The sequence below is a fragment of the Typopeltis vanoorti genome, chromosome 21 (assembly GCF_054136105.1).
Source record: "Typopeltis vanoorti isolate ZY-2024b chromosome 21, IOZ_Tvanoo_1.0, whole genome shotgun sequence".
In the NCBI taxonomy this organism is placed as follows: domain Eukaryota; kingdom Metazoa; phylum Arthropoda; class Arachnida; order Uropygi; family Thelyphonidae; genus Typopeltis; species Typopeltis vanoorti.
The window spans coordinates 55,792,290-55,815,930 of NC_143569.1; the positions used below are offsets into that span (position 1 = coordinate 55,792,290).

The 23,641-nt window shown below is 36.1% G+C and overlaps 1 protein-coding gene across 1 annotated transcript in view; it reads right to left on the reverse strand.

Annotated features, from left to right (window-relative positions):
- LOC150094868 (target of Myb1 membrane trafficking protein) overlaps positions 1 to 23,641 on the reverse strand; it is a 295,463-nt gene that overhangs the window by 84,167 nt on the left and 187,655 nt on the right. Inside the window, exon 9 of the mRNA XM_090410996.1 lies at positions 17,679 to 17,809. Within this exon, the coding sequence (XP_090267122.1) occupies positions 17,679 to 17,809 (131 nt within the window). The remainder of the gene's footprint in view (positions 1 to 17,678; positions 17,810 to 23,641) is intronic.

Here is a 23,641-nt window from a genome sequence, read left to right on the forward strand (position 1 = left end):
GATAAAGTCCATTGTAATAAGCTACAGGAAATTTTAAGAGATGACAACATTGCTAATCAGTTCATTAAATAAATTTTCAATATATAGATAAAACAATAACCTAATTAAAATAAAGATAGCTGCACAAAAATCTGAATCACAAAACATAAATGCAGGTGTCTGACAAGGATGTAGTCTATTGCCACTCCTCTTTAATATCTATATTAATAATATTATAAGAGAGTGAAGGGAAACAACCAGTTCTGGCATTCACATAAATGATTACATCAACATTGATACAATTTTATTTGCTGATGATCAGGTTCTAAATGAAGATAATGAAGATTCACTACAGCAAGCATTAAATGAAATAGCCAAAACATACAATATGGAAATCTTCACTTCCAAAACCAAAGTCAAGGCATTTAAAGGCAAAGACCAATTAAAAGCAAAATTTGCATCAACGATGATGTTATACAAATAGGTTAATACATTCAAATATCTAGGCTACCACTTATTTTATGAAAGAGAGAAAAATGCAACATAAAATAACCAATTATACAGGAATAACAAAAACTATTAATCAGATATTCAATCTAAATTTAACAAACAAGAAAACAAGAATAAGAATCCATAACTCAATAGCAAGACCTACCCTAATATATGGTTCAGAAGCCTGAATCATAACTCAAGCAGACAGAAAAAGACTGATAAGCTCTGAAATGAGGTTCATGTACAAAACAGCTGGATATAATAGACTAGACTTCAAAAGAAATAGTGATATCTTAAAGGAACTTGAGGTGATATCTATTTTAGACTACATCAATCTTTATATATATATAGAGAGAGAGAGAGAGAGAGAGACTCTTCCTTAAAAAAATTCAGTACCATTGTAGAAAAAATATCAAACATTCAAATCAGATATTCAGATAAATTAGTTTTGAAATGGTGTGATTATTCACACTATTCCTACACACACACGCACACAAAAAAAAAACTATTCCAAAATGCCTTCAGTCATCCTTCTCCCCTTAGAAAAGTAAAATTTATATCCAGAAATATGATCTTGCTATGGGCTTCCCACTATCATTTACACTGGGAAAAATCTGAGGAGAAACCTTTGCCATCACAAGAAACTTTAAAACTATATGTATGGTGGTAATATATAATGATATATTCATTATCTAGAAATATATCATAAAAAACCAATATTTTGTTTGTTTCCTAACTAGTCATCATTCAAAGATTCAATTCACACTAGAAATACATAAGTGTCCAATAGTTGTTGTACATTTTAAATAAGCAAGAAAGAAAATAGGAATATTTTTAGGTGTCTACAGGAAATTATTATTATTATCTGAGACCTCCAGGTAGTCAAGGACTCATCAAGGGAGTCTATAAATCATCCAAAACAACTGTCATACCTTCCCTTAAATTCATTCACACTAGATGCACTTGATAACCCCAAAGAGGAAATTATTCCACTCACTCAGTGCTCTCTCGGAGAAAAACATAACTCTTCGCCCTTTCCTTGACTGTGAACAAACTTAACTTCCATGGATGTCCCCGTGTTCTCTCCCCACCTTTCATCTAATGAAAAATTTCATCAGTTGAGATCCTATAACAACCATTCAAAAGTTTATAGACCTCTATTATATCACCACTCTTTCTCCTGTTAACCAGAATCTGCAATCCATACACTCCCAATCTGTCTTCATAATCTAAATCCCATAATCCAGATATAATCTTTGTAACTCTTCTTTGCACCCTTTCCACAGCTTCATTATCCCCTTGGAACCTGGGAGACTAAATCTATGCACAATAATCCAGGTGTGGTCTTATCAAAGCCTTATAAACAGGCAAAATGACTTAGTGCAATTATCCTCTGAGTTGTATTTGCAACTTCTGCTATGTGACCTTTGAACTTTAAATTTCTATCCATCAATATGACAAGATCCCTTTCCTCTTCAGTTTCTTGTAGCATAACCACGCTAATTACGCAGTTAGGCTACAAGAAAACGCCAAAGTGCATAACTTGGCACTTACTAACATTAAACTGACAGGCATTTTCGATTGCAAATTTTCAGCCTATTCAAATAATTTTGTAACTGCTGAATATCAGTAATATCCCTGATTGCCCTGCCTATCTTGGCATCATTGGCCAACAATTGCACATCTGATGACAGATCCTGCCTAATGTTATTAATGTATAGATCAGGGGTTCCCAATCTTTTTGTTTCCTAGAGCACATTCTAAAATACCGATAGGGCGATGGGCACCATCTATTTTTTCAAGCAATTTTTTTTTTAATTCGTTTGTTAAATGAATACATACAAAGTTTACATTATAATGAAATGTTTTATTACTTAAAAGTTTACATTATATAAAAATTTAAATATATATATATATAAGTTAGTGTGATCTTTGGCACTGCATTTCATTGGCCAGTGCTTCATAATTAGGAGAATATGATGTTCATGCGTTAATGTCATGTGTCATATAGCATACCATGAACTGTTGCGTGATTATTTCAAACTATATGGCACACGGTTGAACAGCGGCGGGCACACACAAATTGGTCGACGGGCGCCATGGTGCCGGCAGGCATAGGGATGGGAACCCCTGGTATAGATTAAACAATAATGGCCCAAGGACTGAACCCTGAGGTACAGCACTGGTCATCTTAAATCTGGCAGATTCACACCCACTGTATACCACTTTTTGATATCTATCTGTCAACCATCCCCTGATCCAAGTCAATAGTTTATATTACAATCCCATTTTCTTCAGTTTAAGCAACAGCCTTTCGTGTGGTATCCTATCAAATGCCTTAGAAAAATCCAACATTATCATATATCATCCAGGTAGTGATATATGATAATGTTGGATAAGCTATTGGTTCATTCATTGCAGGAATGAATGAACCAATAGCTTATACAGGAATTGTGGTGAATGAAGTGGAGGAGAATAGTCTATTACAAAACCTCAATGTCAATACATCTGTTGGATTGGATGGTATACCAGCTCGTGTCGCACTTGAAGCAGCTAAAGAACTGTCAGTGCCCTTGACCATTTTGTTTAATTTGAGTTTCGGGTCTGGATTAGTCCCGAGGGGGTGGAAAGAGGGGAAAATAGTTCCACTGCATAAAGGAGGTTCCAAGACTGCTGTTGTAAATTACCAACCAATCAGCATATCAGGAATCGTTGTCAAGGTCTTGGAGAAAATAGTCAAGAGGAAAATACAGGATTGGATAGATGAAAATGGGATACTGTATGGGGAACAGCATGGGTTTGTGAAGGGTAGATCATGCCTCAGTAACTTGCTCACGTTTTATAACAGTGACGGCTGAACTGGATAAGGGTAATGGGTTTACAGAGATATCATAGTGATCAGGATGCTACGATGTATCTATGGAGCGGTCCTGGCAGACGGAGTTTGGAGGAGGCGGTCCAATGCTGCCATACATGCTTTATACAACTCGGCAGATGTCTTGATGGAGCTGCGAGCCCGGCGTCTTCAGTGGCTGGAGCACCTGACCATGCCCAGTGGCGACATGTGGTGCTTGAGGCTAAAAGTCCCCCCCCCTGGGCTGACAGCACCTGGCTAATGTAATATAAATGTAATATCACATTGGTGGAACCATACTCCAGGAGATTGACAAGGTCAGGGATTTGGGAGTGTTGGTGGATATGGAGTTGAAGTTTAGGGGGAACATCGAAGTGGCTAAATCAGCTCATCAAATCACTTGGTTGCTGAAAAATACTTTAACAAGCAGAGACAAACAGGTTATTGTTCCTCTGTATCGAGCCTAGATAGGACCCCATCTAGACTACTGTGCTCAGATATGGGCGCCAGGGTTTCTTCTTGATCGAGATCCAGAGATGAGTGACCAAGATGATAGCAGGTCTATGGAATGAACCTTATGAGAACAGGTTGAAGATTTGTGGGTTGCAGAAATTGGTCGATAGGCAGAAAAGGGGTGATATGATTGAGACATTCAAATTACTGAAGGGTTTCTATAAGATTAATTCAAGGGATAATTTTGAGAATAGGACTGGTGGCGGGAGGACTAGGGCTATACATGGAAGCTGGGCAAGAGTGTGGTTAGCAAGGGTGTTAGAGCTAGATTTTTTACTTGGAGAGTGGTGAACGAGTGGAATAAGCTGCCAGAGTCTGTTGTGGGTGCCATGACTGTGAATGAGTTCAAGGCAAGGTATGATAGATACTGTGTGAATGTCGAATAGTTGTTCTTGACATGATGTTAGGGCCTCCCTCGATGAGTCTATCGACTCTTGGAGTTGCCCTTAATAATAATAGTGTAGCCATTCCCTTTATCCAACTCTGCCATAAAATTGTTATAAAATGTGAGCAAATTGCTAAAACATAACCTACCTTTAGTAAACCCACGCTATTCCTTGCAGAGTATAGCATGTTTGTCTACCCGTTTCTGTATGCAAGTTCTTACCAACTTCTCTAAAATCTTCACTACCACACCAGAGATAATGATATGTCAGTAGTTAGATCATCATCAGTTTTTGCACCACCCATGTACAATTGAACTATCATATATTCCTTTCATTCCAGTGGTATCATTCTTGAGCTGAGACTCAAGTTATACAAACGTGTGAAAGGCATAGCTAGCCTATTCTGGCTGAAGATTCCTTTAGCAAACAGGCTGAAATTCCATCTGTCCCTATAGAAAAATTCTTATCCAGGTTATGCAACAGCTTTTCAACCTCATTTTCATGAATTTCTCACTCTTCATCCAATGTAGCAGTAGCGCTGTGCACCATGTTACATACACCTGGTTGATATATCTTAGCAAAGTGAGCACTCATTAACTGAACATTTCATTAGCTTCCGACACTCGAGTACCATCTGCATTCAATAAAGTTATTCTTCCATTTTCATTCTTCCTTTCACTTGCAGCATAACGATCAAATTCTTTTGGATTGCCTTTGGCTTGCATGGCCAATTTCTTTTCATACTCCTCACAATACTCATTACTTTTCTGGCATGAGCTTTATATTTTTCATAACTCCTCTCACTCTTATTCTCATGATATTCTATCCAGATCGTCTTCTTGTGGATCTCTTGCTTAATAAGGTTGAACATTCATTTCACTCCCAACCAATTTATTCTTCAAACACTAGGGATACATTCAGATACCACCTATTTAAGCACATTTTCAAAAATTCCCATGCATTAATGACATTTTCTCCCATTCAGTAACTGATATCATGGGACCAAAGATAGTACAGGAAAACCTTGCTTAACACAAATTCGATACGCGCGATGACCAGTTAGCAAGATCGAGTGAAATGATACTATTCCGCTTTAAGTGAGTGATTATTTAGTTAACGCAATTTTTTTACATTACACGAAATTTTTGTCGCCAATCTGCAGCGAGCTGCGGTACCTGTCAATGTAGCAGCCAGCGACACTCGGTAGTTGACTCAAAGCTATCATTGCAAGTGCATGTGCAAACTCTGTTCTCTTGCTCATCTCTTTTCTTTCATTTTGCTTTAATTTAGATACCTATAAGCAGTGGTGAGCTATAATGGGCTCGTGCGAGCCCTTTGTTAATTTTGTCTCAAATTTGCGAGCTCCTTATTCTTCTTGTTTACTTTTTTATTTTTTTTTCAAAAAAAAATTCTTTTTTGAAACATATTAAGCAACAAACTCATATGGTAACCTAACAAAAATTAGTCTATTCGGCAGTGTATAGATTTTTTCGAATTATTGTTTCAACTCCTCTATAACGAATGCGCCCAAGTTTGAAAATAAAATAAGCACATGCGCTATCTTTACCCTTCTCCCTTCTGGTAGCCAATTGTATGGTAAAACTAGTAGCCAATCAAATGTTTTATAAAAAATTATAAAAGATTGCATTCTTATTATATTTTGATAGTCAAAAAATGTTTCTCTTATGTAAGATAAATTAACACAGTTGATCGTGTGCAAATATTTTATGTTTAGATCATGAAATATTTGTTTAAAAATTATAGCCTTTAAAGGTTGATTGTCCTCTCATACGTTTTGATTGGAATTTGTACACAAGCTGTATTAATAAAAGTTTTTGTGTGAAATACGTCTTTTTTTTTTTTTTTTTTTTTTTGTTCAACGATGAGAGCCCCTTATTAAAATTTCCATAGCTCACCATTTCCTATAAGGGTTTATTATATTCGCCCCTGATATGGAAAAAAGTAAGACTGATAAAGAAAGTGGCAGTAATAAAAAGACAATGATTGTGTGAGACCTGTGAGAGTTTGGACTATATTCAATAAGAGCAAAGAATACAAAGAAGAATGAAAAGTTGCTACTGCTACAAGTACAAGGAATATTCAGGCAAAAGCTGTCAATATTTTTATTGACAGATGGTTTGACCGTTTTAAAAATCGAGCTGGACTGCAGAGGGTAAGAATAACAGGGAAATCTGTTAGTGCTGATAGAGATTCTACAGCCAAGTTTCCTGAAAAATTGCTAAGGATAATTCAGGAGGGTGATTATGATGATCGTCAAATATTCAACGTTGACGAAACTGGTCTCTTTTGAAAGCATATGCCCACAAAAACTTTCCTAGTTTTTGTTGGCATACTACCTAAAACTGAAGCATCTCAACCAGGATACAAAGTAACTAAAGATCGTTTTACACTTTTATTAGGAGGCAATGCAGAAGGCAACTTTGAATTCAACCCATGTTAGTTTATCATGTGCAAAATCAAAGATCTAACATTATTGAAGAAATCAGCACAATTTTGAAAAGAACTTGTATTTAATGAACTGGATAATAAAGATGTGAGAAACTTGCTCGATTCTCATTCAGAACAATTAAGTGAGAATGATCAACTAGAAGAACAGTGTGCATATGAAGAAGATAAGCAGTGTGAACAAGAAGAGAATGTTACGACTAAGAAACTGTAAAAGAACTAGTTGAGCATGCTAAAAAAATTTTGTTTGATGCTGATCCTGATGTGGAACAAAGTTTCGAAGTCTGCCAAAATCTTGATAAAGCGATTGCCAGCTATTGCAAATTGCATGACAAGATAAAGTCGAGCCATTCAAGCATCTTTACTTAATTTTTTTTTGAGAAAAAGTAGTTCAATCAAATGTTTAGATATTAAATAAAAATATAAACAATTGATTTTTATTAACTTGGATGATTTTATCCTCAAATAAATTTTTCACTGTAAATTACACAAATTTTTTTTCCAGATTTATGCTAACTGATGGATGAATTATAATTATTCTTATCGTTTATTGCATTTGCTTAACGTGATTTCGCTTAGCATGCATTAATTGATGGATTAATGAAATGCGCTAAGCAAGGTTTTCCTATATTCTCCTAAGCTGATCAGAATTTCCAGCTTTGTAGTTCAGCATCTAACCTGTTTTAATTGGAGCATCAATACAATTAGATATTTTCCAAGAAAGTACAACATGATCACAGTCAATAATTGGTGGTAAAATAAGCCATATTCTTGACAGAGACCCTTTCTGACACTATGAGCAAATTCAACACTCTTTGACCTCGAGTTCCTTCTTTCAGATGCTGCTTGAGAAAGTTGTCTCGCAACAATTCAATAAATTCCTCTTCTTTCTTATCACGAGATTTCTCTTCTACCCAATGTTTGGAAAATTAAAGTCATCCATAATAATCATTCATTTGGTACTCATAAGGCTAAATTGGCAATACATTTCTTCTCCCCCTGCAACTGAGCTGTCAGGTCTGTAGCAACAACCCATCACATATTTCATTCTGTTAGATTCCACTTCACACCATATAGACTCAAACTCACCAATACATGGGACATTGGTACCATCATTGTTTTCTTGTGTTTCTACTCTAACTGGACTTAAGTCATCTGATATTATTAGTAGTGGTACACCTCCTCTCCTATCTCTTGTGTTCCAAAAATAGTATACCCATTACACTCGATCCCAGTTATCATATCTGATTCTGACAGCCAGGTTTCACTAATGCCAACAATCTTAGGCTGTATCATATTCAATAAAACAATGAACTCAACCCCTTTGTTTCTGATGCTTCTGGCATTTGTGTATAGATATAATAAATCACCACCTAGCCTATTCTTATAATTAGATATGCAATCTATCTGGTCTTGTTCTAGAACTTTCTCTTTTCCCTCTCCAGACATACTTAAAAGGTCTGAACCCAAGCATATTTTTCCATCCCTTCACCACATACATAACCATGTTCAAAGACATTCATATCTTTATCACGTTTGTATGCCATAGCTGAACTTTCACACACATTTTTCCCATTCCTCCCTTGATGATCTAGTTTCCCTGACTCTCTGCATCAGGTCTCATACCAAGAAGTAATTTCTCCAGGCTTCTGATGCCAAATGAATTTAAGTGCAGGCCATTCTTCTTATCCAAGTCTTTTCTGCCATCAAACACACCCCACACGTCCATATCTTCTACACAGCCTGCATGTGAAATCATTTGCTATCATCACTCCTTAACTCAGCGCTACCATATCTGGGTAGCAATCCTACAATTTTTACTTTCTCACATTTCTTTCTCGCTTCTTCCAACAGACCTTTCGTATTTTCTCTCATATTATATTTGTCACTACTTAAATTATTAGTACCTATCAGAACTACAATCGCTTTTAATTTTCTTTTTTGGTTTTCAATTACATTTGTCATATTTTTAATTTTTGCTCCTGGGAAACTAGAAGTGGTGACTCCCTCGGCAAGCACAAATTTTAAAATTGAGTCACCATATCATATCACCTCATTTTTCTTAGATTTTAACTGACTTTGTTGTTATTAATATTTTGATTACCAAGTTCAGTACTTTCCTGCCTGTTCTTCTTGTTTTGATCCCTTTTCTTATTCTAAGTTTAGCCAAACACCTTTCCACTTTTTCCAATTCCCTGGTCGAATTTCTAATAATTTCTTTTAATTGAGATATTTCTAATGTCAACTTATCCTCAGATAAATTATCATCATCACTGCAGCAGTACTTTTTGTTCATCAGGACAAATGTTCTCCTCAGTAGCAACTACTTGGGCTTTAGACACTGCCTGTTACGCCGAGTTTTTGGCACCATTTTAATGGTAAAAACTAATAACATTTCTGTAATTATGTTATAAAATACTGTAGTACAAATAATTACACTAAAAAACTATAATATACTAAAATACACAATTAAATCTAAGCAAACACTTAATAAATAAACCAAAATCACGAATCTTTCAGGAGCTCTCTAACAGTAGGTCTTTTCAACTGATAGCATCGACACCAATCCTCAAATCAACCCATATGGGAAGATATCTCCATGCCAACTCATTTCATCACTTTATTCATGCATCAATAAAGATGTAACAAAAAAGAAACATGAACTCAGCTTTCTTTTCTAGCAATTTATACAAAATGGTTATTCAAAAAACATTCTCTGAGCAACCTATGTGTTATTCCTGAAGTAAAATATAAAGGTTCCATTTAATTACTTTATCTTTAGATTCTTTCTCAATTTTTTAAAAAAGTCTATATCAGAACTGCTTTAAATCACCTCAGGTCCTACAGAATTTCCTATATTCTCTAAAATGCATAATTTTGTGACAAAAATGCACTGGTGACACATAAAAGATTTTTTGATCATGTGGAAAAGCTTATATTTAAAGAGAAAATGTTTTATGACCAAAATACATTCTGTAATAACAAGGAAATTCATTAGTTGTTAAAATATGAAAAATACACCTATTAGTTTCACCACATGAAGTATATAAATAGATCACAAATCGGACTAAATGCTTTTGGCTGGAGAGTGGACTATCCGCTCTCCAGCCAAGAGGCTGCAGGTTCAAATCTCAGCATGGGCATGGATGTTTGTGATTATCCTACTAACTGTTTAATATATGTACTGCTGTGACCTGTGTCATGGTGCAATAACCTTTGATTCCTTTATACCAGAAAAATCAAATCAACTTGTCTGTCCTGTGTGGACTAAACCACAAGAGATGGAATTCTATATACCCTTGGGTATTTGTAGAAGGGTGTGCTATTTTTAGGATACCTCAGAGGGCGGCAAACAGTTCGAATTGGTTTAAAAGTTACTTTGATGTTGTGATCTTTGCAAAGAAATGCCATTTTAATCGAAAGACTGCCAATATATGGAATTGTTCGAAAATAAAATAAATGGCTCGATTAAAAGTCTCTATATTTGATATTCTGGTTATTGAGAGAGATAAGGTTCGAAAATAAAATCCTGTCAAGTGTTTTACTGGAATAGCCATTCAGAACAAAAAAAAATTCGAGATGCTGAAGTTTGGTTTTGACTTGGTTCTCATTTTGTAAATAGAAACTGCTCATTTCTTTAGGGTGTGGATTATGATTAATTTTTAGGATGGTGAAGGGATGAAACATGAAGATAACATCCTGTACATGTAGGCTTATGATACACCTCAAGAGTACACAAAAGTCAGACTTTATAGTAATGAGAGCATCGAGAGAAAGGATTTTCTATCTTTTTCAGGGGATATTAGGGCAAGTGAAGTGAAATCTTAGCTTCCTTATATGAGTTTCCCCAGTCCTGAAAATACTTCAGGCACAAGCGCTGTTTGCTTACACTTGGATAAAGGATTCTTCTTCTTCTTCCTTTCCAGGCTTATAGGCCAAGTGGCCTGTTCTGGACTCAATTCCATCTTTTTAAGGGTCTTCCTCTGCATCAAGTACCTTTTGGGTGGTAATTTAGAATTTGTTTAGGTATTCTGCTTCTATTCATTCTTAGTATGTGTTCTTTCCATTTTTCTCTATAGCAAATAACTATTTCATTTAGGGAGGTTGTAATTCCAAGTTTTTTTCTGATTTCACTGCTTTTCATTTTGTCCATTATTGTGACTCCTTCAGTTCTGCGCAGAAATTTCATTTCAGATGAATCAATTCTTCTTTCATCTGCTTTTTTTATTGTCCATATCTCACTGCCATAAAGTAAGGTTGGTGTAGCTACTGTATTGTAGATTCTTATTCGTGTGTGTTTTTGTACATAATTTGGTTTAAACATTTTGTTTATAATGCCTGTTACTTTTAAAAAGTTTGATATCTTTGGTTCTATATCAGCTTCATTTTCATATGACATTGTGCAACCTAAATATTTGAATGTATTTACTTGCTCTATCATTTTGTTGTTTATTACTATTTTGCTTCTTATTGGATTAGCACCTTTGAAGGCCATGACTTTTGTTTTGTCTATTGATATTTCCATACATTATTTCCAAGGATTATTTGGTCATCAGCAAAAAGAAGAGTAGCTAATCTGGTGTTATGGTTTATCTTGAATCCTCCTTCATTAGTTATCTTCCCTTCTTTTATGATTTTATCTATGTATATATTAAATAAAGGATTAAACCAAGTGCATAATTTCTTGGTATCTTTAATGTATAGGATGCAACGACTTGAGCTTTCGTAGTAATTCTGGAGGCAAGTTTGGGACATTTTTAAGTAAATCGTTTGTTTTTTTGATGGATTGTGCAGGTATGGTCAGGACCCAGAATTGAGTAGGTGGAAAAGTGAAAGCAAACTTGTAATTTTTTCATTGTAATCTTTTGTATTTAAAACTGCTGTTGTATTCCTTTTATCAGCTCTCAAGAAAAGATAAGAGTAACAGTTTTCAGTCTGATAATACTGGATACTCAGTGGGAGGATGTGAATTCCTTTTGAAAATATAACCCAGAGTTAGAGATTATACCTCTGAACATGTTATATGGTGGTCTGAAAGATTTAATATGACCTTAACTGAAGGCAGAGATAGTGCTATATTCATCTACTCAGATCAAAGTAATGAATTAAATTTCTTCTTCATTCTATTTGCACAAGGAGCTATGAACCATACTGCTGGTATTATTCAGGAAACCTTATCTAATTTATTAGCTAAAACAAAATGCAGATCAAGACATATGTAATCTAGTTTGTTGATCACAGACCTAGTATAACAAATATGTCCATGAAAGAGGGCTAATGAAACTTCAGACCTGCAATGAGCAACCCCCCCCCCCTTCCTCCTTTGGCTGATTTATTATTATTATTATTTGACACCTCTAGGGAGTCCAAAGACTCATCGAGGGAGGGCATCTACTCTACAGCTCTCTATCTCCACCACCCACCCACCCACAACTACACCAACACCATCTACCGCTCACCACTACCACTAGTATTTTTACAGACAATCACAGATATCCAAGCCCATGGCGGGATTCAAACCCGCAGCCTTTTGGCTGGAGAGCGGATACGCTAACCACTCAGCCAACCAGGCCGGCAAAGAACTTTGAGATTTTCCTAATGGAAATGAGACTAAAACTAGTGGTTTGATAATGTGGATGATATTTTTATTATTTGGAAATGTGACCTCCCAACTCTGCAATAATTTTCTTCATTCTCTTAACTCTTACAAACCTACTATAAAATTTACATTAGAGGTTTAAAAAAATGGAAACTCCCTTTTCTTGATGTTCTCATCACTAAAAAGAAAGTCAGCCAATGATGTTACTCTTGAGGTGTATCATAAGCAAACACACTCTTCATGTCTTCATGAATGATCCCTTCACCATCCTTATTAAAAATTAGGCATAATACACAGCCTAAAGAACTAGGCAGTTTCTATATGATGGCCCATAAGTCACGAAGGGGTTGGGGTTTAAAATGTAAATCACTTTTTTTATTGTTATTAATTTTTTCACTTCATTTTTGTCAGGTATACTAAGGAACATTTGGGATGTTAATCATGAAAAAGTTTACAAATCAACAACAAACCAAAATCCTGCAATGTTATCTTGAAAATCGGCATTTGATTATTCTATATTGTAATTTTACAAAGATCTGCAATTAATTGTCCATCATGTTCTCCAGATCTGATGGCTACCGACTTCTTCTTATTGGGTCAACTGAAGGAAAAGGTGTATGTGAACAAGTCTCAGACAATCCAACAGCTGAAGGAGAACATCCTGCAGAAATTAGGGCATTGCAGCAAGAAACATTAACAGCTGTCATGGAACATGAACTTGCAGTAGAAAGGGCCTGTCTTTGTGAAGCTGAAAATGGAGGACATTAAAACAGTTGATAGGATTTTATTTTTGAAGACTACCTCCCTCAATCACCAGAATATCAAATATAGAGAATATCACAATTCCATATAATGGCAGTCTGTCAATTAAAATGGCACCTCTTTGTAAAGATCACATCAGACTAACTTTTAAACCAGTTCAAACTGTTCAGAGCCTCCTGAGGTCTCCTAACGATAGCACACCTTTCCACAAATAGCCGGGGGTATATAGAATTCCATGATCTTGTGGTTTAGCCAACATAGGACAGACAAGCCTGGATTTGAGATGAGAAAGAAGGAATGTGTTGCAGATGTCATGCATGAAAGAAAAGATAGATATCGTCTGACCAACCATTTATAATACCAACCACACAGTTGATTGGAACATCTCAACCATGCTTTTTATAAAAACAAATTTTTATTCCAGGCTTTTGAAGGAACTGATTATGGTCATCCATTCATGCAGATTGAAGGAACTGATTATGGTCATCCATTCATGCAGATCATTGAATAAAAACCAAGAACTGATATTAAGTGATATGAGAAAATTACTTATTAAATCTTTAACATTCAGAGACTTCAACATCACAAAAAATCACCTTCTGTCATTAACTGCAAGACAGCTAATGCATGCTACACAATTTTACATTTATTTGTTAGCATGAATTTCTTTTTCATGTAATGGTTTTTCAGCATTCAGTTCACTTTCTGATCTATTTATATGTTTTTGATGTTTAAATCTCAATGAAATTTCAGGCAGTGAAACTAGCAGGTGTATTTTTCATATTTTAACAACTAATAAATTTCCTTGTGGTTACTAAAAGACTACATGTTCTTGTAAATAGGCTTATTTGTTAGTAACACGCGACTATTAGATTATTTAAGGAATTTACAACGTATACTGGAATATTTATTAAAAGAACCTTTAATAAATACCTCCTTATATTTCGGATGTCACATTGCCATCTTCATGGGAACAGACAACTATACACGTGCATGCAGGCACTACAAAAAGCAAATGAGGCAGAAGAGAGAAAACTACTGTTGTTCCTAGATTCCTAAAGGTGCCCCCTAATGGGCTATATTGGGTTGTCTTGGCTATTGGGTTGAAGTTCTCAAGATGCAAGCTTCCCAAATTTGGGGCAGTCTCATGCACCCAAATTTGTTGAGCTTTGGAAAGTTTTTTTTAGAGCTGAGGCTGATTCCATGAATAATCTTTCATATTTAAATTTCACCAATACAGCCACTTGGTGCTTGCAGACCATGCTCTGGATACCTGCCACAGAATACACTGGAAGAAAGCCACCTTAATACACTGCAGCAAATTTAAATATAAAATATGGTTCATGGAATCAGTCTCGCCAATACAGCCACTCGGGGCTTGAGGACCATGCTCTGGATACCTGCCACAGAATACATTGGAAGAAAGCCATCTTAATACACCGCAGCAAATTTAAATATAAAGATTGTTCATGGAATCAGCCTCAGCTCTAAAAAACTTTCCAAACCTCAACAAATTTGGGTGCATGAGACTGCCCCAAATTTGGGAAGCCTGCATCTTGAGAACTTCAGCCCAACAGCCATGACAACCCCATATAGCCCACTAGGGGGCACCTTTAGGACTCTAGGAACAACAGTAGGTTCTTCTTTCTTCTGCCTCATTTGCTTTTTGTAGTGCCTGTGTGCACGTGTCATAGTTGTATGTTCCCATGAAGATGGCAATGTGACATTGCCGAAATATAGGAGGTATTAAAGTTTCTTTTAATTAATATTCCAGTATATGTTGTAAATTCCTTAAATAATTTAATAGTCATAAAAGACTACATATGTCAAACTGGAAGAAGTTTTGAAATTTGTGAAAATGAACATCTCAGTGACAATGAATACAAAAGTAAAGATAAAACAAGTCTCACTTCATAACTTTATTGAATGCCATGGAAGTAGTAATTGCTTTTATGTGTTACTTAGAAGACAACCTCCTACATTAAGGACAATCAATCAATTAACTAAAGTCTCATATCCTCAAGGCACCTTGAATAGGAACCAGTACATTATTCTTCATGACATTTGGAAGTCTCTCACATGCTTATGTAATATATCCAGCATAAAATTCACATGGAGATTGTTTGATAAACAATCAAGTTCTTAATCTCTATTAATTTCATGTGCATTATAGTATGGTTCTTCAGGAAAAATGGAATAAAAAAAAAGAAGTGTACCACATTACAATGACTGTTTTCAGCAACAAGCAAATCAACAGTAATACAGAATTTTTGAAACAGACTAACAATACTGTTAACTCACGATTCCCCAGGGTTTTTTGATGAAAGATGACCACACCTGATCTAGGAACATAGTCAGTTTCTTGTCACATTGATTAAGGTTTGTTTAATATTTGTGATTATTCTCTGAATGCTTTGATGAAGAAACTAATTAATGTAGGTTAGCTGCCATAGTAGGTGATGTTTTGTGTCTGTTGTATGTGCTGCTAGTCTGAAGTTTTTTTTTTTTTTCTCTCTTGATCATCTTAACATTAATCACCACATAAAGTTCACTGTCAACTCAGAAAACAACAGATCCATGTCTTTTTTTTTTTTTAAGACACTCTCCTGAATATCTCCATACAAAATAAATTAAGCTATTTAGTTTACAGAAAACCAATGCATATGAGAAGATACCTCCATGCATAGTCCCACCACCACTAGTCACAAAAAACTTGATATTACCAAAAACCCTATGAGCAAGACATATAACATTTCTGCTAGTATGAAGAAAAGTCAAGAACTCAAATATCTCAATCTTTTCCTTCCAAAAAATGGTTATAATAATAAAAATTGTTCAGAGAATCCTAAAGGAGATGCTAGGCAAATGGGTGGAAATAAAAGAGGAATATACAAAAGTGATTATGCTCTCTTACATATAATCCATATAGAACAGAATCTCAAAGGCACTGTGTCAACAAGGTAGAAAAGTAGCTTTTCCCCTGTAAAAAAAAAACCTGAAGTCTAGTTCAACTTCTCAAACATTCTGAACTTGGGAGTACGCAAGATCAACTGTCCATGTGGAATTAGTTATGTGTGGACAAACAAGCCACATGAACAGTTGCTCATGTGGCTTATTTGGAACACATCCAAAATGTGTGTGTGTGTGTGGGGGGTGCATGTGGTTGGAGTGGATCAGGACTATCTGACCATACAACAAAGACAAATCAAGTACTATGGCAACATATAGAAATGGCTTACACTGATTACAATTTCTTCATCAGAAGATTTCAAGAATCACTGGGAATGCTACCCCAATCAATGCAACAACAACAACATCAGATTTGGTCATCTTTCAATTAAAAAAAAAAACCTGGTACATGCAGATCTCACTACACACAATGTTGTTAGTCTATTTCAGATATTCTGTACTACTGTTACCATTAATTTGCTTGTTGCTAAACTCAGTGATAATGTAATATTAGTATAGTTCATTTATTTATTTACTCATTTTATTTATTTTGTTTTAATTTTACTCTTCTGAAGAAGTGTACTATAATGCACATAAAACTAGTAGAGAATAAAAACTTAATAATTCAAGTTTTCACATGGAATATATACATAAATGTTCAGAAGACCTCTGTATATGCTAGCAAGTATCTAACAGTTATTTGTAACAGCAAATAGCATATGCCTATGCCAAATGATTCATGGGGGGAATCCATGCTATAATGTTGTTATAGCATTTTCACAAATAACTGCTGCCAGGAGTTCCCATAGCTTTTAACTGTACATTTTTTTACTCTTGTTAACTTCCTATAGATGCTATTAGTGATAATGTAATGAAACATATAATAGTTTTTCTAATAAAATAAAGCAGTGAAACTATTATTAGTCACTTCACTTTCTTTCATATAGATGGCTAGTTACTGCTGTTCATTTATTTTATTACAAATGTGAAAATATGGAAATTCTGCTGCTCTTCTCTAGACACATGCAGTGGCTGGTCACCACCCTTCATGGTTCAATTCCAAAATGAAAGAAAATTTCCATCCTCCTTGTCCATTCCATCTGTTGCTGTCTGTGAAATATATCTTTCATATTTATCTTCTAAGCACAATTTGCTGCTCTTTAAATCCAATATGAGCAACTTTCTGTTTTCTCTTCAATTTCTGCTCATCAAAAGTACCTGGTGCTAAGCAGAACAACCTCTTGTGTGTTCAATTACCATTAAAAAACATTACAAATTAGTTTACCTTTCAGTGATATTATCATCTGCTAAGATCTGTTGTTAATGTACCATGAACACTAAAGTCAGAAAACTTCACAAATTTTTAGAAAATGAACTTGTTTACATATGCTTACTGTGTGAGTTTATTTCTGTCAATACTTAATTTCAGAAGAAATATAAAGAGATTTTAAAAAAATGCAGCTATCTAATTACGCAGTTTATCGACTAAGAATTTCAACCCAAATGTGTTAAATATTTTTCGCAGCACACAAAAAACAAGTTACACTTGATTAACTACAGTTTTTCAATATTAACCAGTATTTTCAAATATCAACAAACATAGTTTATAATATTTTTTAAATTAAAACAAAAAACAAGTATCCCATATTAAGAATTATATATATCAAAATATACATACATGTTCAGGTTGTACAGTTGCATTGTGAGAATATGCACCTAATGGTGGAATAACAGAAATTCTCTTTTTTTCAAATCGATCATATCTGAGAAACAAATTATTCAGCTCATCATTTATACGTAGGAGTTCACCTGAAACGTATACCAAATCATGACATTATTATTACACAATAAATCATACTTGGTGATCAGTCATTCATTTCACTATTTAATTAATAAGTACTGAATGCCTATTCTCAAATAAAATAACAAAAACATGTTAATTTGTCTGTATACCAATGTGCACTGTTTGACCTATCACTACTCAATTATATATCCATTTGATAATGGAAAGACTAGGCTGTCTAATTCTTCCAGCTTTTACTCTCTAGAACAAGCTAACATTTTGTGTAGCCCTTGGCTTATACGTTGGTTAGATATAACTGGTAATTAGTTTACAGAATTAACAACGCAAATGAAGTATATTAATTAAAGGTAACTTTAATGAATCACTTCTATATTTCGGCAACGTCACATTGCCATCTTCAGGAACATAAAGATATGGTATGTGCACTCAGGAACTAACACAAAGCAAATGAGGAAGAAAGCCTAATGGTGCCCTCTTGCAGGCTAATTTGGTAGTCTTGGCAGTTGGGCTGAAGTTCTCATAATGAAAGTCTCCCAAATTTGGGGCAGTTTCATGCACCCAAATTTGGGGCAGTTTCATGCACCCAAATTTGTTGAGGTTAGGAACGTTTTTTAGAGCTGCTGAAGATTCTTTGAATAATCTTTCGTATTTAAACTTGCTGCGATGAATTATTTTTGTTTTCTTCCAACGAATTTTATGGTGGGTATCTAAGGCATGGTCTGCCAGCCCAGAGCAGCTGTACTGGTGAAACCGGATGTAGTCTTGGTGTTCTGAAATCCTGATATTTGTTGTTCTGCCTGTTTGGCCAAAGTAGGACAATTTGGAGCTGCAAGGGACCTGGTATACACCAGGTAGGTCTAGGGGAAGTGGTTGGAATTTGGTAGAGCGGATAAGGGATGCCAACTTTTTGTATGGTCTGTAACAGGAAGTAAGGTCATATTTTTTGAAGATATTGGTTATTTAATCAGAGGTGCCCTGGATGTAGGGGATGGTGATAGACTTGGTGTAATCTTTATTGTGGAGGGGGCTTGTGGTTTACAGGTTTTAGTATTTTTTGGGGGTTATAGCCATTGGCTAAGAAAGTGTTCAGGATGTGGTTTAATTCAATAGTCAGGGCCTTGTCATCTGAGCAGATTAATTTTGCCCTGTTATATAGTGTTTTTATCACCCCATATTGTTGTGAGGGGGGGGTAGTGGGATTGCTGGTGAATGTATCGGCCAGTATGGGTGGGTTTTCTGTAAACAGAGAAAACCAAAGATCCATTAAGCTGGCGGGTGATTAAATTGTCTAGGAAGGGGAGGGTGTTGTTTTCCTCTTTTTCTAAGGTGAACTGGACTCTGGGGGTGTTGGTTGTTTAAGTGTGTTAGGAAGGAGTGGAGTGTGTCTGAGCCATGTGGCCAAATAGCAAACACATCATCCACATAACGAAGCCAAATAGTGGGTTTTTGTGGGGCGGAGTTTAAGGCTTTCTCTTCAAATGTCTCCATAAAGAAGTTGGCCAAGGGTGGGGAAAGTGGTGAACCCATGGCTGTACCCTCTATCTGTTTGTAGAACTTTCCTTGCCAAACGAAATAGCCTGAGTTCATTGTGAACTGAAATAGGGCTGAGATATCGGGAGGAAACTTGGCTTGGATGAGCTCAAGGGTTTCTTTGAGTGGGACATTAGTGAATAGGGAGGAGGCGTCAAAACTGACCATTATGTCAGTGTGTTGGAGTGTGAAGTTTTCTATACTGGCTTTAAAGTGGGCTGAGTTTTTTATGTGTGATGGTTTGTTGCCAGTGTAGTGTGTGAGCATTTTGGCTAAATGTTTGGCTAATTTATATGTGGAGGAATCAATGCCATCCACTATAAGACGCAATGGCACATTTTGTTTATGTATTTATGGGAGTCAATATAATCGGGGGGGTCTAGAATTATAAGGTTTAAGTTTGTTGGTGACTTCCACAGGCCAAGAAGTGACTTTCTTAAGAAGTCTGTGGAGAGTTCTAATCTGAGAGCTGGTCGGATTGTATTCAATGGGGAGGTAAGTAGTATGGTCTAGTACTAAAGCATTTAGCTTACCTTTGTAGTCTTTTTGATTGAGTACCACAGTGCCGCTTCCCTTATCAGCTTTGGTGATTACTATTTTTTTGTTGTTTTTTTAATTCTTTTAGGGCTGCAAATTCGTTTTTGGATAAGTTGGTTTTTGGAGGTTTGGCTTTAGTCAGAACACTGACTAAATGAACCGACATCCAGAACACAGACTGGATGTAGTCGGTGTTCTGACTAAAGCCAAACCTCCAAAAACAAACTTATCCAAAAACGAATATGCAGCCCTACAAGAATTGAAAAACAACAAAAAAATAGTAATCACCAAAGCTGATAAGGGAAGTGCCACTGTGGTACTCAATCAAAAAGACTACAAAGGTAAGCTAAATGCTTTAGTACTAGACCGTACTACTTACCTCCCCATTGAATACAATCCGACCAGCTCTCAGATTAGAACTCTCCACAGACTCCTTAAGAAAGTCACTTCTTGGCCTGTGGAAGTCACCAACAACCTTAAACCTTATAATTCTAGACCCCCCCGATTATATGGACTCCCAAAAATACATAAACAAAATGTGCCATTGCGTCCCATAGTGGATGGCATTGATTCCCCCACATATAAATTAGCCAAACATTTAGCCAAAACGCTCACACAGTACACTGGCAACACACCATCACACATAAAAAACTCAGCCCACTTTAAAGCCAGTATAGAAAACCTCACACTCCAACACACTGACATAATGGTTAGTTTTGACGTCTCCTGCCTATTCACTAATGTCCCACTCAAAGAAACCCTTGAGCTCATCCAAGCCAAGTTTCCTCCCGATATCTCAGCCCTATTTCAGTTCACAATGAACTCAGGTTATTTCGTTTGGCAAGGAAAGTTCTACAAACAGATAGAGGGTACAGCCATGGGTTCACCACTTTCCCCACCCTTGGCCAAATTCTTTTTATTGAAGAGAAAGCCTTAAACTCCACCCCACAAAAACCCACTATTTGGCTTCGTTATGTGGATGATGTGTTTGCTATTTGGCCACATGGCTCAGACACACTCCACTCCTTCCTAACACACTTAAACAACCAACACCCCAGAGTCCAGTTCACCTTAGAAAAAGAGGAAAACAACACCCTCCCCTTCCTAGACACTTTAATCACCCGCCAGCTTAATGGATCTTTGGTTTTCTCTGTTTACAGAAAACCCACCCATACTGGCCGATACATTCACCAGCAATCCCACTACCCCCCCCTCACAACAATATGGGATGATATAAACACTATATAACAGGGCAAAATTAATCTGCTCAGATGACAAGGCCCTGACTATTGAACTAAACCACATCCTCAACACTTTCTTAGCCAATGGCTATAATCCCCAAAAAATCCAAAAAATACTAAAACCTGTAAACCACAACCCCCCTCCACAGTAAAGATTACACCAAGTCTATCACCATCCCCTACATCCAGGGCACCTCTGAGAAAATAACCAATATCTTCAAAAAATATGACCTTACTTCCTGTTACAGACCATACAAAAAGTTGGCATCCCTTATCCGCTCTACCAAAGACCAACCACTTCCCCTAGACCTACCTGGTGTATACCAGGTCCCTTGCAGCTCCAAATTGTCCTGCTTTGGCCAAACAGGCAGAACAACAAATATCAGGATTTCAGAACACCAAGACTACATCCGGTTTCACCAGTACAGCCGCTCTGGGCTGGCAGACCATGCCTTAGATACCCACAATAAAATTCATTGGAAGAAAACAAAAATAATTCATCGCAGCAAGTTTAAATACGAAAGATTATTCAAAGAATCTTCAGCAGCTCTAAAAAACGTTCCTAACCTCAACAAATTTGGGTGCATGAAACTACCCCAAATTTGGGAGACTTTCATTATGAGAACTTCAGCCCAACTGCCAAGACTACCAAATTAGCCCGCAAGAGGGCACCATTAGGACTTTAGGAACAATATTAGTTTCTTGCTTTCTTCCTCATTTGCTTTGTGTTAGTTCCTGAGTGCACATACCATATCTTTATGTTCCTGAAGATGGCAATGTGACGTTGCCGAAATATAGAAGTGATTCATTAAAGTTACCTTTAATTAATATACTTCATTTGCGTTGTTAATTCCATAAACTAATTACCAACTTGGCTTATAATGGTTCCTAACTTGTGGGATTCCAAAAAAAAAAAAGAAGGTATATAGAACCAGCTGTGTTTTGTTCCTCTTTTTTTTTTAAAAAAATCACATCAGAACTGCAACCTATGGACACACTAAAGTATCACATACATCTACAAAACCAGTGATTATAGCAGTACAAGCATTTCCTTGTTCTTCAGCTTTGATTGAATTAAAAATCTTTTTTTGTGCTGTTCATACTAGATCTGACATTTCATCAAAAGAAGATGACAAATCTAATTCTACTAAAGGGCCGTTAATGCACAATATATATAGCCTCTCACAGTCAAGTCATTTCCGCCTTCCTGCAGTACAGCCTGATTCCACAAAAGGGACTCTGGCAAGCCTACCATGCACTGCCACTGAAAATACATATCTTCCCTAGTTGGAGGAAATGTTAACTAGACCTCTAGGTAGTAGATGTCTGTGATTGTCCAGTGAAATACCACCACTACCTTCTTACTGCAGGTCTGATTGTAATGTTCAGTTGGTATGGCAAGGGTTCTAGTTTCTGTCTCCACTCTCTTCACATATGCAGTCAGTGACCCTATTTCTTATTATCTCTTCATTCCCACATACAATGGATCACACAACACATAGAAACACCACTTCAATGTGGATGATAAAATTTCTCCTACAAAAAACAATTTAAAAAAATCATTAAAAAAACAACAAAAATCTAATAAAAAATCCAACCAAGAAAATAATCATAACTTCATATGCATTCTTATCAAAAAATCTATATCCACTTCATCAACATTTATGGTCTAAAGCACATATGGGCAACCCCCAGCCCGGGCCAGATCCAGCCCTCTACTTCTTTTGATCCGGCCCTAATCTATTTCAGCAAAGTTTGTCTGATTCATGGTAGGAGAAAACATGGCGTGTTCTACTAACTCACACGAAGCTGATGTCATACGACTTGTGCAAAACACACCATGCTTTCTCCAACCAAGGTCTCTTTCTCACTTTAACTAGTGGCGTGTGTGAACGTGTTAGTTCGGTACTTGCGTTGGTATTGTGCTTTGTTCAGTGTCTGCGGTGTAGAAGACAGTTTTGTTTGACAGTTCTGAATATCGCTTATAAATTTGGGACAATGTCAGGGGTTATTGCAAAAAAAAAGAAAAGTAGATGCAGAGAATCGTCAATTTCAAGACAACTGGACAGAGGATTATTATTTTATTCTGAATGAAGGTTTGCCTGTATGTTTGTAACGAATCCGTATCCGTCAACAAAGAATACAACTTGAAGAGACACTTTACTTTGAGACATGCAGATCACCCAAAAATTGATGGACAACTACGAAAAGATGAAATACAGAAGTTGAAGAAGAACTTGGATATCCAGCAGCAAATGTTCAATAAGCAAAGAATGCAGCACCACAGTATTGTCAACGCCAGCTTTGTGGTAAGCAAAAAAATCGCTAAGCATTCTAAGTCATTTGGTAAAGGAGAATTTATCAAAAAATGTCTGCTGGATGTTGCAAGTATAATATGTCCTGAAAAGAAAAAAGACTTCGAGGATATTCGTTTGTCGAGACGTACTGTTGTCCGACAGATAGAAATTATGGCTGATGATATCAAAAAAAGTTTAAAAGAGAAGATTGCTAGATTGGAAGCATTTTCAA